General features: G+C 53.8%; 1 protein-coding gene across 3 annotated transcripts; it reads left to right on the top strand.

Moving 5' to 3' along the window:
* The first annotated feature begins 718 nt into the window (after nucleotides 1-718).
* Dusp15 (dual specificity phosphatase 15) lies at nucleotides 719-11,609 on the top strand. Of its 3 annotated transcripts, none has more exons than XM_042694581.1 (7): nucleotides 719-950; nucleotides 1,589-1,622; nucleotides 3,918-4,000; nucleotides 6,940-6,989; nucleotides 7,762-7,836; nucleotides 9,940-10,111; nucleotides 11,335-11,609. In XM_042694581.1, the coding sequence occupies exons 1-7, from the start codon at nucleotides 930-932 to the stop codon at nucleotides 11,596-11,598; spliced, it is 699 nt and encodes a 232-aa protein (XP_042550515.1). In that variant the 5' UTR covers nucleotides 719-929; the 3' UTR covers nucleotides 11,599-11,609. The 3 variants fall into 3 exon arrangements, with proteins under 3 accessions (XP_042550515.1, XP_042550514.1, XP_042550516.1); XM_042694580.1 differs by having other exon boundaries at nucleotides 1,589-1,676; XM_042694582.1 differs by lacking the exons at nucleotides 719-950; nucleotides 1,589-1,622 and having other exon boundaries at nucleotides 3,955-4,000; nucleotides 6,940-6,981.
* The last annotated feature ends 2,457 nt before the right edge of the window (nucleotides 11,610-14,066 follow it).

Genomic DNA, 14,066 nt, shown 5'->3' with positions numbered 1-14,066 from the left:
CCATATGGCACCATCCTTATAAGGGGCTAGAGTAGATAGAAAGAAGAGAGGGAATGATGGATGGGTGGGTAGATGGGTTGATGGAGGGAGGGAGGGAGAGTAGGAAGAAGGGAGGGATGGATGGATGGATGGGTAGGTAGATGGATGGATGGATGGATGGATGGCAGACAGATGAATGGATGGGAAGATGGGTGGATGGGAAATGAGTGGATGGAGGATGCATGGATAGGTGAGTGGGTGGGTGGACTAGAAGATGGATGGATAGACGAGTGAGCGGAAGGATGGACTGAAGGGGATGAGGGGATGGATGGGCAGAATGAACGGATGGAGGAGTAGGAAGGGGTGGAGTATGGCTGGCCGGAGGAGAGGGAAAGGAAGAAGGCTGGCTGGCAGGGTGGCTGCGTGGGTAGGGAGCATGCCAGCGAAGAGGCGTGCCCCGGCGGAGCCGGCAGGGGGCCCTGAGCTTCAGGGGGGTCTCCCGGCCGCATCTCCCCCGGGGGCCCGCGCCTGACGGTGCCAGGAGGGGGGCGCCCCGCCCCCACGCGAGGCGGCCTCTCCCACGCGGCCGCAACAAGCTGCCGTTGTCCCGCGGGCCGTGGGCCCGGCACACTGGGGCTTTGTCCGGCCCCCCGCCACGACCCACGGGGGAGGGGGACCCCACATGACCAAGGGGGTAGGAGGAGCCTGCGGCGGCGGCGGTGGTGGCTGCGGCGGCGGCGGCGGCGGCGGCTCCATCGTTTTGCTCCGGGGTCCGGGGTCGACAGGCGGCGGCGGCGGCGGCCGCGTTGAGCTACGCAGAACCGCGGACCTCAGCCCCCCGAGGCCCCGCCAGGCCACAGGCGCCCGGCCTGGGCCAGCAGAGCAGCAGTGACCCCACCGTTTTCCGGGTGGCGAGCTGGGGGTGCGCCCGGCCCCCCGCCCCAGGGACCATGGGAAATGGCATGACCAAGGTAGGGGGCGGGGCCCGCGCAGCCCGCACTCACCTGGCCGCCCCGCCCCGCGGCCCGGGCCGCGCCGGGTCGGGGTGCCCGCCGCTGACCTTCGGGTCCTGCCCTCCGCCCGGTGCGCCCGCCTCTCCTCTCCGCCTCCTCGCCCCGAGGCCCGCGTGGCTGTCCCCTCTCCCCCCCTGTCGGTCGGTCGGTCGGTCGGTCGGTCTGTCCTGTCTGGCCCCTGTCACTTTCAGGACTCTTCCACCGCCGCCACCCATCCATGTGGCTCTGGCTCCTTGGACCCCGGCAGCGATTTCTCCCTCGGCCTGGCGCCCTCCCTGCCCGCCCGAGCCCACCCCCGCCCGGCTCACTCCTCCTCTTTGGGATTTTTCCGCCCCTCCCTCACTGCCCCCTCGGCTTCCCCCTCTTCCCTCTCACCTTATTGGCCTCCCTTGGTCCCCCCAGTAATGAACTTGTCACCCGGTTGGTCCGCCACCCTTCCCAGAGCCCCAGAGCCCTCTCACAGAGGGCCTACTCGACCCTAGCACAGGGAGGACCTTGCTCCCTCCGCTCCCATCATGGGACAGAGTGGTCCCCAGCCCCTCGGGGTAGGAAGAGGTAGGGTCTTTTCCGCTGACCCCGGCCTGTCCTTCTTCTAGGTGCTTCCTGGACTCTACCTGGGAAACTTCATTGGTGAGCAACACCCACTCTGTCCCAAGGCCGTGGCACTCTGCCTTGTCCAGGCTGGTATCCACCATTCATGTGGTGCCTACGCACCTTAGAAGGGCTCAGGAATGGGGTTGGGGGCAGAGAAGCCATGCCAGGCTGGGAAGGACAAGAACTCATGGAGGAGTAGTGGGTATATGGTCCCTAGGCTTGAAAGGGAGAGGGAGGTATCAGGGGTCAAAGGGCAGCACCAGGAACTCCAGTCTGAGACTCAGCCACTGCACAAGGCCCTTCAGCCCCTGAGTTCCCCAGCCTTGAAGCTCTGGGTTCAGGTCCACTTGACAATGATTCTTCCAAGTGGGATGCCCGGGGGTTCCCCACTTTTCTACGGCTTCCTCTCCTCTTGGAGAGGAGACAGGCTGGACACTCTAGTAAATAGAGTCATAAGCTCCTAGAAGAGGCAGCTGGGTGGCCCAGCACCGGGGAGATGGTGTTTGACAAGCCTACAAATTCCTGCCTTCTCCCTAGCCCTCATCCATCCCTTCTACACCCTTCCATGGGGACAGCAAAAGTGTAAAGCCTGGGGCTGGGAAGGTGGCTCAGTGGTAGAGTGCTTGCCTTGCATGCATGAGGCCCTGGGTCCTCAGCACCACATAAGCAAAAAGAAAAAAGCCGGAAGTGGCGCTGTTGCTCAAGTGGTAGAGCGCTAGCCTTGAGCTGAAGAGCTGAGGGACAGCGCCCAGGCCCAGAGTTCAGGCCCCACGACTGGACTCCTCCCCCCCCCCAAAAAAAAAAGTGTAGAGCCTCCCGCTGCTGCCTTCAGGGATTTCCAGGGTGGCAAGAACTGAACATAAACTGTGTAGGAGAAAAATGTGCTGAGGGGACCCAAAGTGGAAAAGTCACAGAAGGGAGAGGCTAAGGTCCTCCCCCTGAGAGCTTCCTCCGTGTCCTCCACATCCATGTCTGTGAGTGTCTGCCTGAGTGGAGTCTGAGTCCTCTGAAAGGGCCCAGGTTCCTCGAGGACAGGCGCTATGAGGTTGGTCCCAGTGCCCACCCAAGAGTGTACAGTGAGCTTTCAAGGAGTGATTGTTGAATGAGAGAGTGGATCTGTGCATCTAAGTTGTTTTACCCTGGTAATGAAAGGGGGCCATATGCTGAATACCAGCCCTGACACAGAGCCACCGACAGGCAGCACAGCGGGGCAGAGCTCTGGTCATTTGCCATTTATCTTAGATACACATATGTAATATTTAAAACAAAGGCAAGCCCCATTTTACACACTGTCTGGAGCTGTGCTTCCTACTTAGAAATAATTATGGACATCTTTGTGCATTAGTGCAAGAGATTATTTTAATTGCTGAACAGTATCCAAAAGTATGGATATAGCTGGGCACAGGTAGCTCACACCTATAATCCTAGCTACTCAGGAGGCTGTGATCTGAAGATCTAGGTTCAAAGCCAGCCAGAGCAGGAAAAAAAAGTCAGGGACAGCCAGGTGCTAGTGGCTCACACCTGTAATTTTAGCTACTCAGGAGGCTGAGACCTGAGGATCACAGTTCAAAGCTAGCCTGGGCAGGAATGTCCAAGAGACTCTTATCTCCAATTAACCACCAGAAAACAGGAAGTGGTACTTTGGCTTAACGGGTAGAGCGCTTGCCTTGAGCTGAAGAGTGCAGGAGCAGCGCCCAGGCCTAGAGTTCAAGCTCCACAACTGACTAAACAAAAAAGGTCAGGGACAGAGCTTAGGCCCTAAATTCAAGCCCCAAGGTTGGTGCCCATGTATGTGCGCATGTGCATGCACGCACACACACACACACACACACACACACACACACACACACACACACACAACAGAGTATGGATATACCATTTCTTACCCAGTCCCTTCTTGATAGACATTTGGTGTTACAATTGCTTAACTATTTCTAATTTTTAGAATAAAAAAATAAAAATAAAAACACTGCTGCATAGAACAGTGGCTTCCACATGCAGTTCAGTGCAAACACTTGAGCATGTAGTTCCTAGAAGAATTGTTGAAGGATATGCTGGTGTTTGGGATGGAAAGACCAGCCAGAGTAAGGCTGGGTTTGCTGGTCTGTGTCTGGTGGATTTTCCCCAAGGCAAGATGAAAGCCTTGGGGTGCACAGGACCTGTCACACTCAGAGCGAGAAGTGAGGAAGGAGCAAGCAGCTAGTGGAAGGTGGGCCAGGCTGGAGTGGGGGTAGGGTGGGGAGATCTGTGCACAAGCAAAGGCTGCTCTTGGCCACTAAGAGTGGATAAGTTGCACCTGCCAGCTTGGCTCAAGCATCCCGTTTCTTTCAGATGCCAAAGACTCAGATCAGCTGAGCCGGAATAAGATCACACACATACTCTCTATCCACGAGTCACCCCAGCCTCTGCTGAAGGTACTTGAAACCCCCATCCCAGGGCTGTACATAGGTGGGGAGGGAGGCTGTAGACTCCCATACCACCCCTTTAGCAAGTACCTACTATGCTAGGTTTGGGTTGTATTTTTTTTTCTTTTTCAGTACTGGGGATGGGACCCAGGGCCTTGCACACAATGCTAGGCAAGTGCTCTACCATTAAGCTAAATCCTCAGCTCCCAGGCTGCCCTCTTGATTCGTGCTACCTTATTCTATCTACCACTAGATTGTTTGATGTTTTCATCTCTATTTGGCAACTGAAGCACAGAGAGATAAATTAACTCACCAGAGGTCACACATGCAAGAAGCTGGCCAGCTGGGATTTGAATACAGGCCATCTGGCCCCAGAGATCTCACCCCAAACCTTAAAAAGTCTCCCTTACCAGGTGCTGGTGGCTCATGCCTATAATCCTAGCTACTCAGGAAGCTGAGATCTGAGGATCAAAGTTTCCTACCAGCCCAGGCAGGAAAGTCCATGAGACTCGTATCTCCAATTAAGCACCAAAAAAAGCTGGAAATGGAGCTATGGCTCACGTGGTAGAGCACTAACCTTAAACAAAAAAGCCCAGGGACAGTACCCCAGGAGCCGCACAAAAAGAAAAGGAAAGGGGCTCCCTTATCGGCTTCTCATTGCACACCTAGATAGATGATTACAGATGGTTCTGGGTATTGCTATGTAACCTTGATTGGTGACTTTACCTCTCAGGGCTTTTGATTCCTGAGTCCTGGCTGTCCCCAGATGGCTATGGCGCTGTAGGATGGTGGTGGTGCTGGGCAGGGGGCTGCTGCTGGAATCTAGGGAGTGAGGCTGTGAGGAGTCTGAGAAGCCAAGTAGGAAATCCAGACCTCTGGTGCTGGAGTCAGGAGATCCGCCTTCACATTGTCACTGGATTATTCTCTGAGCCTCAGTTTCTACATCTGAGTAAGTGGGCATGTCGCTTTGAGCCTACAAATTAGTGCTGATAGACTAACAAAGCTAAAGTATCCTTGTCCCATAAGCTGAGCCTTATCTTCCTCTTCATCTCACAGTGTGTATGGCCCACAGAAAGGAAGGAACTATGGGTAGGCAATGGCCCCAGAGCTCTGAGCTCCATGGACTTGCTGTGTGACCCTAGCAGGGTCTTTCACCCTCTCTGTCTCAGCGTTTAGTCTCTACAGGCAGTCTCTAACGATCTATGACTTTGGGTGTCAAAGAAGAAATTTCCAGGCCAGAGCAATCGGATTTTGCTTTTGTAGGGCAGCCTCGTTTGGGAGTATTCGGTCCAGATAGATTGCATGGGAGACTTGACAGGTTATTAATATATTTACTAAGGAAGTGAGTACTTCGAAAATGAGTCCCTGTCCCAAAAGCCCCTCCTCACTGGTGCCCCAGCCTTCCCTCTCCCCCTCTCAGGAAACTTAGCAGTCAGGGTTTGGTGCTCCTTTGCACTCCCCAAGGCCAAATGTGTGGGAAAAGGAAACTGCAAAGCTTGCAAAAGTTGCAGGATTTCATGACCTTGGGGGATTCACTTAGCGAAGCCTCTGTGCAAAGCTACAGTCAAATGAGGACGAATGAGGACCCAGGTGAGTGGTTCCTTAGTCACAACCAGAGGTGGGCCAGGCACCCACCCCAAAAGATTCATTTAAAGTATCAGAGGGTGTGCTTGAGAAAAGCAATGAGGTCCAGTGCTCCCACCTGTAATCCTAGCTACTCAGGAGGCTGACATCTGAGGAATGTGGTTCAAAACCAGTCCAGGCAGGAAAGCTCCTGAGACTCTTATCTCCAATTAACTACCAAACAAGCCAGAAGTGGTGCTGTGGCTCAAGTGGTAGAGTGCTAGCCTTGAGCACAGAAGTTCAAGGGCAGTGTCCAGGCTCTGAGTTCAAACCCCAGGACTGGCACACAAAACAAACAACCAAAAACAAAACTTTACAATACTCTCTGGAGGTTAAGCATGAAGCAAAAGTTACCACATGTGATAAAAAAAAATACTGACAGCTTATTCCTTAACTATTCTAATAATTAGCAATGTATATTGTAAGTAAATATTTTAAGCACCAGGAGTATAAATAAAAGAGCTGAAGGGCAGACTCAGCATACCAACAGGTTTTATTTGGGATAAAATCCTGGGATGGGTACCAAGTCTCAGAAAGAAAACAGCACCCTTCCCTTACAATTAGTGTCTCTCTTTATTAGGGGAAAAAATTTGAAGTGAGGTGGGGCAGACGGAAGTGGGGTGAGTGGAGGCGGGTGGGAGAGCAATGTCATCGTAAGCAGGGGATGTCAGGTCTGCCAGGGCATCCGTGCCTTCCTCCGCCTTGTTCTCAGGCTGTCTTCCAGGACCAGGTGCGTTTGTTCAGGGGGAAGGAGAGGGGAGGTGAGTCGAGGCAGCAGGATGGAAAGCAAGGACAGTTCTAAGATATGGCTCTCAGTGGGGAAGGTGAGTGCTTTCAGCTTGTTATTTTCCATCAGTTTTTCCAACTATAATTCATGAAATGTAAACATTTTTTTGAGAAAGTATCTCACTATGTAGCCCTGATTCTCCATCCTCCTGTCTCAGCCTCCCGAGTGCTAGGATCACAGGCATGTGCTATTATGCCCAGCTATTTTTTTTTAAATAAATTTTGCTTCTTGTTAAGATAACCTAAGCTTCCCTTCCCTTTTTACTGTGTAATTTTGTCATCCCTGCTTGGAGATGGTGACTTTAAGAAGCCTTTTCCCAGCTGTAAGAGGAATAGTTTCTAAATCTTTCTAATCAAGTTCTCAGGACACTGGCTGTTCAGAAGGTTCTGGAACCACAGACAAGAATTGGGAGGCTCATAGAGATTGTGTCTATTTTGGAGGGACAGAGAGCTCATAATGGCTCAGAAGGTTGGAGGAGTTGGCAGCCTGGCCCAGGTTCCCCTCTCTTCCCCCCACTGAGAATATTTTGTACTTGCAGGATATTACCTACCTTCGCATCCCAGTGGCTGATACTCCTGAGGTACTCATGTAAGTCCCCCTGGATGGGCCAACACGTAGGTAGACAGCTGCTCCTATGCTCTTGGGGGAAGCAGGTGGGCCTGGGGGTGGGGGTGGGGGGCAGAGAGTACTCAGCCCAGAGAGCAGTCATAGTTTTCAACCATGTCCTTGTTGGAAGTCCCTGGCCAAGACTGAGCCTGCCAAGCCTCAGCCTCCTCAACTGTGAAATGGAGGAAGTGCCCTGTCTCTTGGGTCCAGCTGCACCAGCAGATTTGAAAGGGTCAGGCTCAGCCTGTACCTGGCCTTGGAGTTGAGACATCTGGCTCCCTTCCAGGCCCTGCCATTCATTCACTGCTATGTGACCTTGGGCTTCCATTCTCTGAGCTCAATCATCAAAAGGTCGTCCAGGAGACTCTCAAAGATCAGATAGCACAGGTTGAGAATCTAGAACACAGCCTGGTGTCACAGGGTCTCAGAAAACAAACAAAACAAACACACACAGGACTTTTGTTTAGGTTATTGGCATTAGCACCGCAGTTTGGGATGGGTCCAGACTGAACTCCTGCTTTATGCCCTTTGCTGACTATCATTGTTGCGAATGCTCCACTGGCAGACAACAGAGGATGAGCTCCTACCCTTTACCTTGAAAGGCCAAAAGACACTCACAATGAAAACGAGGTCCTTGGGACCCATGGACTCCAGAGCTCATTGTCTTTTACAATTCCAAAAGTGGAGGGGGAGATTATTGTCATGAGACCTACCCAATCCCCAGTGCTTCTTACCCTATTGCTTTCTTTTCTAGAAAAAAGCACTTCAAAGAATGTATCAACTTCATCCACTGTTGCCGCCTTGGTGGGGGGAACTGCCTTGTGCACTGGTGAGTCCCCAGAGCTATGGGGGAGATGAGGCTGGCTGTCCTCCATCCCCAGTACTCATTCTCCCTTTAAGAAGGTAGCCCATCATTCACACGGAGAGACCCACTAGCAGGTGTGGGCTCTGGCCTTAGCCAGCAGTGGCTTCCCAGGCTATGTTTCCTCATCTGTTAAATGGGGGGGAATGTTGAGCTGACAAGGCAGTCAGAGAAAGGTGAGGACAGGTGTTTATCCCCTCTGCTCCCCTTCTAGCCTTTAAGGCTGGGCTGCAGGCCCAGAAACCCTGAGCTAGGAGGTGGGACAGGGCCTCAGAGCCTCCTTGGAGACCCCTGGATCCACTGGTATCATTCATTCCAGAACTTCTAACAAGAACCTATTGTGCTCCAGGCCCAGGGCTTTCTCAAGTCTAGTCTTGTTTCCCTGACCCTGGCCATACCTCCTCCTACTTTCAAACCCACTAGTCATCCACCTCATCAGCTTAATACACACTACCCACGACACCTTTCCTCTCCTCTTCATTTATTCTGACAATAGTAGGTATTGAACTCATGGCTTTCCTGCTTGCTAAGCAGGTACTCTACCACTTGAACTTCACCAACAGCCCATTTATTTTATTTTATTTTATTTTTGGTAGTCCTGAGGCTTGAACTCTGAGCCTGGGTGCTGGCCCTGAGCTTTTGTGCTCAAGGCTAGCATGCTACCACTTGAGCAACTCCACTTCCAGCAATTTTTGTAGTTTAGTGGAGATAAAAGTCTCGTGAACTTTCCAGGCTGGGAAGGTGGCTCAGTGGTAGAGCGCTTGCCTTGCATGCCTAAGGCCCTGGGTTCAATTCCTCAGCACCACATAAGCAAAAAGAAAAAAGCCGGAAGTGGAGCTGTGTCTCAAGTGGTAGAGTGCTAGCCTTGAGCTGAGGAGCTAAGGGACAGCGCCCAGGCCCAGAGTTCAGACCCCACGACCGGACCCAAAAAAAAAAAAAAAAGTCTCATGAACTTTCCTTCCCCAGGCTGGCTTTGAACCACAATCCTCAGTAGCTGGGATTACAGATGTAAGCCTCCAGTGCTCAACCCATCTAAGTTTTGTTTTGTTTTTTTTGTTGTTGTTGGTGGTGGTCGTGGGGTCTGAACTCTGGGCCTGGACACTGTCCCTCAGCTCTTCAGCTCAAGGCTAGGAGCTCTATCACCTGAGCCACAGCACCATTTCCAGCTTTTTCTGCTTATGTGGTGCTGAGGAATTGAACCCAGGGCCTCATGCATGCGAGGCAAGCACTCTACCACTGAGCCACCTTCCCAGCCCTCGTTTACTATGTTGCCTGTATTGTGATCCTTCTACTTGTGTTTCCCAGGGTCTCCGGGGATGCCAGGCACTTGTCATTGCATGCAGGCACAGTTCTCCCCTGAGATGACAGGCACCAAACACCATGTGCAGCCACTGGTTGAAATGGAATCTTGCACCATTTTACCTGGGCTTTCCTTAAACTAATCTTCAGATGTCTGCTTCCCAGATAGCTAGAATTACAGGCTTGAGCCACGGCACCTAGCTTTTTTTGTGGGTGTGGGGGGTATATACTGCTGAGAACTAAATACAGGGTCTTATACACAGATGACGTGTTTCCCTCACACACACACAGAACTATTCCCAGCCCTAGCCAAAACTTAACCTAGCCTTTAAGATTCTTCTGATGTCACTTCCTAAGACATCCTCTTCACTAGACCTTCCCATCCTCCCACAGCAATGCTTTTCTAGTGTGAGTTCCCCTGCCCCAGACTTGATTTCAAAACAGTTGCCACCCCTGGAAATTGCTTTTCTGGTTAATGTATGTTCCCCAAATGCTGGACATCAGAGGCCATGTCTCTTTTTCTTCCTGGTATCTGAAAGGGAAAAGGCGATCAGATGTTTGTTGAACGAATGAGTGCTATTTCAGCCAGGCCTTTGATGTGGGGCAAAGGAAGGAAAGGAACCTCACAGACAAAGGCCTAGCACTGGGAAGACAGGCCCTAGGGGCTCTTGGTGTTGGCACTCAGGAAAGCAGGATGTGGGGGCTGCAGTGGGAGGAGGCATCTGGGAACATAGAGGCCCTACCTGAAGCCTAGGGCTGTTGGGGATCCAGTTTTGCAGGCATCTCCCGCAGCACCACCATTGTGACGGCTTACGTGATGACGGTGACCGGGCTAGGCTGGCGGGAAGTGCTGGAAGCCATCAAGGCCACCCGGCCCATCGCCAACCCCAACCCAGGCTTTAGGCAGCAGCTTGAAGAGTTTGGCTGGGGGAGTTCACGGAAGGTAGGGGCTGGGCAGGGCTGGCTGGCTGGGATGGGTGGACTGGGTGGGCCAGGGAGAAACCTTTGTTCCCACTGGAACACAGCACCCATGGAAAAGAATTCAGCTTCAGACCTGGCTGGTAATTGTTCAGCATCTCAAACTTGTGACCTTGAGCTAATCCCACTCTGAAGTATAGTTTGTCTTAATGCCAAGTGTCCTTCCTTCCTTCCTTCCTTTCTTCCTTCCTTCTCTCCCTTTCTTTCTCCTTTCCTCCCTTCTCCCCCTTACTCCTCTCCCTTTTCTCTTCACTCAACCACTTTGAGTCAAACCTGTATTTTTTGCTTTTAGACCTGACACCAAAGTCTGGGTTCAGATCTTAATTCTCTCACCTATGACTGATGTAGTTGAGACAGAAGTGTATACCACCATAGCCACTTACTGACTGAGATGAGGTCTTGTTAACATTTTGTCCTGGTTAGCCTCAGATGGGGGTCTTCCCTGTGTCTACTCCCTGAGTAGCTGGGATTGCCTTGTGAGCCACCACGCTTGGACTTCCTTCCTTCCTTCCGTTTGAGACAAGGACTTGCTATATGGTCCAGGCAGGCCTGGAACTTTTGATCCTTCTGCTCAGCCTCCCTGGGGAGAACAGGCATGCACAACCATACTTGGTTTGATTTTTCTTTCTTTGTAGTACTTATTTATTTTGTGTTTGTACTGGGGCTTGAACTCAGGACCTTGGCATTCTCCCTTGTCTTTTTTGCTCAAGGAAGCTCCACTTACAGCTTTTTGGTGGTTAATTGGAGAGGAGTCTCATGGACTTTCCTGCTCAGGCCTGGCTTCCGGCTGGGATTCTCAAATCTCAGCCTCCTGAGTAGGTAGCTAGGGTTACAGGCATGAGCTATTGGTTGCCTAGCCTTCTGGATCTTTCTGAAGCCAAAGCAGTGGCTTTCCATCACTCCTGAGCAGGTGGCATGGAAATGTCAGGGGTGAGAGTACTAGGGGAGAGAGGGAAGAGTCTATAGAGTGCTGGCAGGTCCTCTGCAGGTGGCAGGTATTGGGGTGTGGGAGTGTTGAGCTCAGCTTTGTGGGCAGAGTGTTGCCAGTCTGGAAGTGTTCAAGGGGGTTCGGGCGGAGGAAAGGGGCACGAAGGAGGGAGGGGCACTCGGTGGGGGAGGCGGGGCGGGGCGGGGCGGGGCACGGCGGGGGCGGGGCCCTGACCAGCCCCGCCCCCGCCCCGCCCCCAGCTCCGGCGGCAGCTGGAGGAGCGCTTCGGGGAGAACCCGTTCCACGACGAGGAGGACCTGCGCGCGCTGCTGCCGCTGTGCCGCCGCTGCCGCCAGGGCTCGGCCGTCCCGACCGCCACGCACCCGTCCACGTCGGACGGGACCCTGCAGCGCCTGGTGCCGCGCGCGCCCCGGGACGCGCACCGGCCGCTGCCGCTGCTGGCGCGCGTCAAGCAGACCTTCTCCTGCCTCCCGCGCTGTCTGTCCCGCAAGGGCGGCAAGTGAGGAGCGCCCCGCCCCGCCCCGGCGCCCCCTCTTCCTCCCGGCCCGCCCCTCGGCGGGACGGCGGGCCCCACCCCCACCCCCGGCCACGACGCGCCCCGAGCCTACGGGGAGCCCCCGCCCCACGCCCGCCCCGCTTGTGCGCGCCCCCTCCCGCCCCCTCTGTGCGTCTTGTCCGGGCCGGCCTGCTGCAGCCACCTGGTGCCTTAGTCCTCGGGCTGGGGGGAAGGGGTCCCGCGCGGGAGGGGCCGGGGGTGGGGACGCGGGGGTATTAAAGAGACTGAGAAGCTGCCTCTCCGTCTTCGTGCCCAGGTCAGACCCCGAATCTGCGGGAGGCAGGGCGGGAGCCAGGCCGTGTTTGCTACAACAGGGGGCCCACGTCCTCCGTCGGAGCTGAATTCTGGAAACAGGCTCTTCTAGCCACGCCCCTGACCCCCCCCTCCTCAGAACCCCGTCCCCCTTCTCTCCTTCAACTCCCCTTAATGCACCAAGCCTGGATTCCGCTGCTTGAGTTCACTTTGTCCTCAGGGAGGCTACTGGGGCTCCGAAAGGTCAGGCAGCTTGCCCAAGGACACACAGCTGGAGCAGGAACGCTGGGCAGAAACTGCATCCGTCTAGGTCTCATGACTCGCATGGGAACTTAGCCTGAGTCCCAAGACAGGCGTTGGGAAGCAGCGCCTTCTTCCCCACAGAAAGACCCCGGGAGGCTAGTGGGAATGGCCCTTGCCCAGGACAGCCACTGACAGAGGGAGGAATGAAGTCATCAGAGCTGATTCTCCTAAACTGAAATTAACTGGAAGCGGAGAGGGGTGAGGAGGCCTGATCACTTGAATGGGTTTCTTCTTCTGCCTGAGTGCTGGGCTCAGGGTTGGTGCCGGGACTCGCATCCCAGTGGTGGGGGGAATGGGTAAACAGAATAACCCTTCCCATCTCCTACTCCTATCCACTCAAGGAGCATCCACTGCTGGCTGGAGGGAAACCTCTGCCCCACCTAGCTGACACTGGTAGTGAAGATGGCAGATAAAGACAGTGAGGTCCTGGTGAGGGAGGGGACCACTGCACAGCTGAGAGGGTGGTTCCAGACCTAAGAGTAAGTGAAAAAGCCCTGGGTTAGGGTGGAGTGTAAAGAGCAAGCTAACAGGGCTGCCCACACACCCAGAGCGCACACCCCAGGCCGCTTGTGGCAGCACCATCCACCCATTTTCAAGCACCTTCGCATCTCACATGCTGCCTTCCACTATTTAACCCCAAGAACCCATCATCTACGGGACCAAAGAGAGCCCTGCATCTAGTGCTTCAGGTCCTTCTGACACTACCTGCCCGCGCTGACTCAACAATACACGGCTCATTTACTGAGCCTCGGCTGAGGTGGCTGTGCCAGACACTTCATCTGCATCTCAGTTAATCCTCAAGCAACCTGCTAGTCGGCGTTGCTCTTTATCAGCTGAGACTAAGGCTGGTGTCAGGGTGGTCAGCTAGCAAGCAGTGGGGCTGGGTTGGGACCTGAGGCAGCCTGGTTGAAGACCCCTCTCCTCCCCTCCTCTTCCTGACTACCCTTTGAATATCTAAAAATTCAACCAACCTCAGATATGAAAAAGGGGAGGCTGGGAAAGTGACTCAGTGGTAGATTGCTTGCCTTGCATGCATGAGGCCCTGGGTTCGATTCCTCAGCACCACCTAAGCAGAAAAAAGCCAGAAGTGGCGCTGTGGCTCAAGTGGTAGAGCGCTAGCCTTGAGCTGAAGAGCTGAGGGACAGTGCCCAGGCCCAGAGTTCAGACCCCACAATTGGCCTTCCCCCCCAAAAAAAACTGCATCTGGGCCAGGCACTGGTGGCTCACGCCTGTAATCCTAGCAACTCAGGAGGCTGAGATCTGAGGATCACGGTTCAAAGCCAGCCAGAGTAGCAAAGTCTGAGAAACTCTTGTCTCCAATTAACTACCAGAAAACCTCAAGTGGCGCTGTGGCTCAAGTGGTAGTGCGCTAGCCTTGAGCTGAAGAGCTGAGGGACAGTGCCCAGACCCAGAGTTCAAGCCCTAAGACTGGAAAAAAAAAATGCATCTGGCCAAGTGTGGTGGCTCACTCCAGTAATCCTAGCTACTCAGGAGGCTGAGATTTGAGGATCACAGTCCAAAGCCAGCCTGGGCAGGAAAGTCTGTGAAATGATCTCCAATTAACCACCAGAAAACTAGAGGTGGTGCTGTGGCTCAAGTGGTAGAGGGCTAGCCTTGAGCAAAAGGAGCTCAGGGCAACACCCAGGCCTAGTGTCCAAGCCCCAGGACTGGCCAAAAAAAAAAAAAAAAGCATGTGTAACTGAATGTGTACAGATTTTTCTTGTTATTATGTCCTACATGGTATGAGGTAACAAGTATGAAGCATTTAGGTTGGGTTCACTACAGTAGGTAAGTAGACATGGTTTAAAATCTGTAGAAGGATGTGCACCGGCTTGCAAATACCACCCCATTCTGTATAAG

The sequence above is a fragment of the Dipodomys spectabilis genome, unplaced genomic scaffold (genome assembly GCF_019054845.1).
Source record: "Dipodomys spectabilis isolate Male_0828 unplaced genomic scaffold, ASM1905484v1 ptg000175l, whole genome shotgun sequence".
Lineage (NCBI taxonomy): Eukaryota > Metazoa > Chordata > Mammalia > Rodentia > Heteromyidae > Dipodomys > Dipodomys spectabilis.
This window is presented reverse-complemented; position numbering and strand designations above follow the sequence as displayed.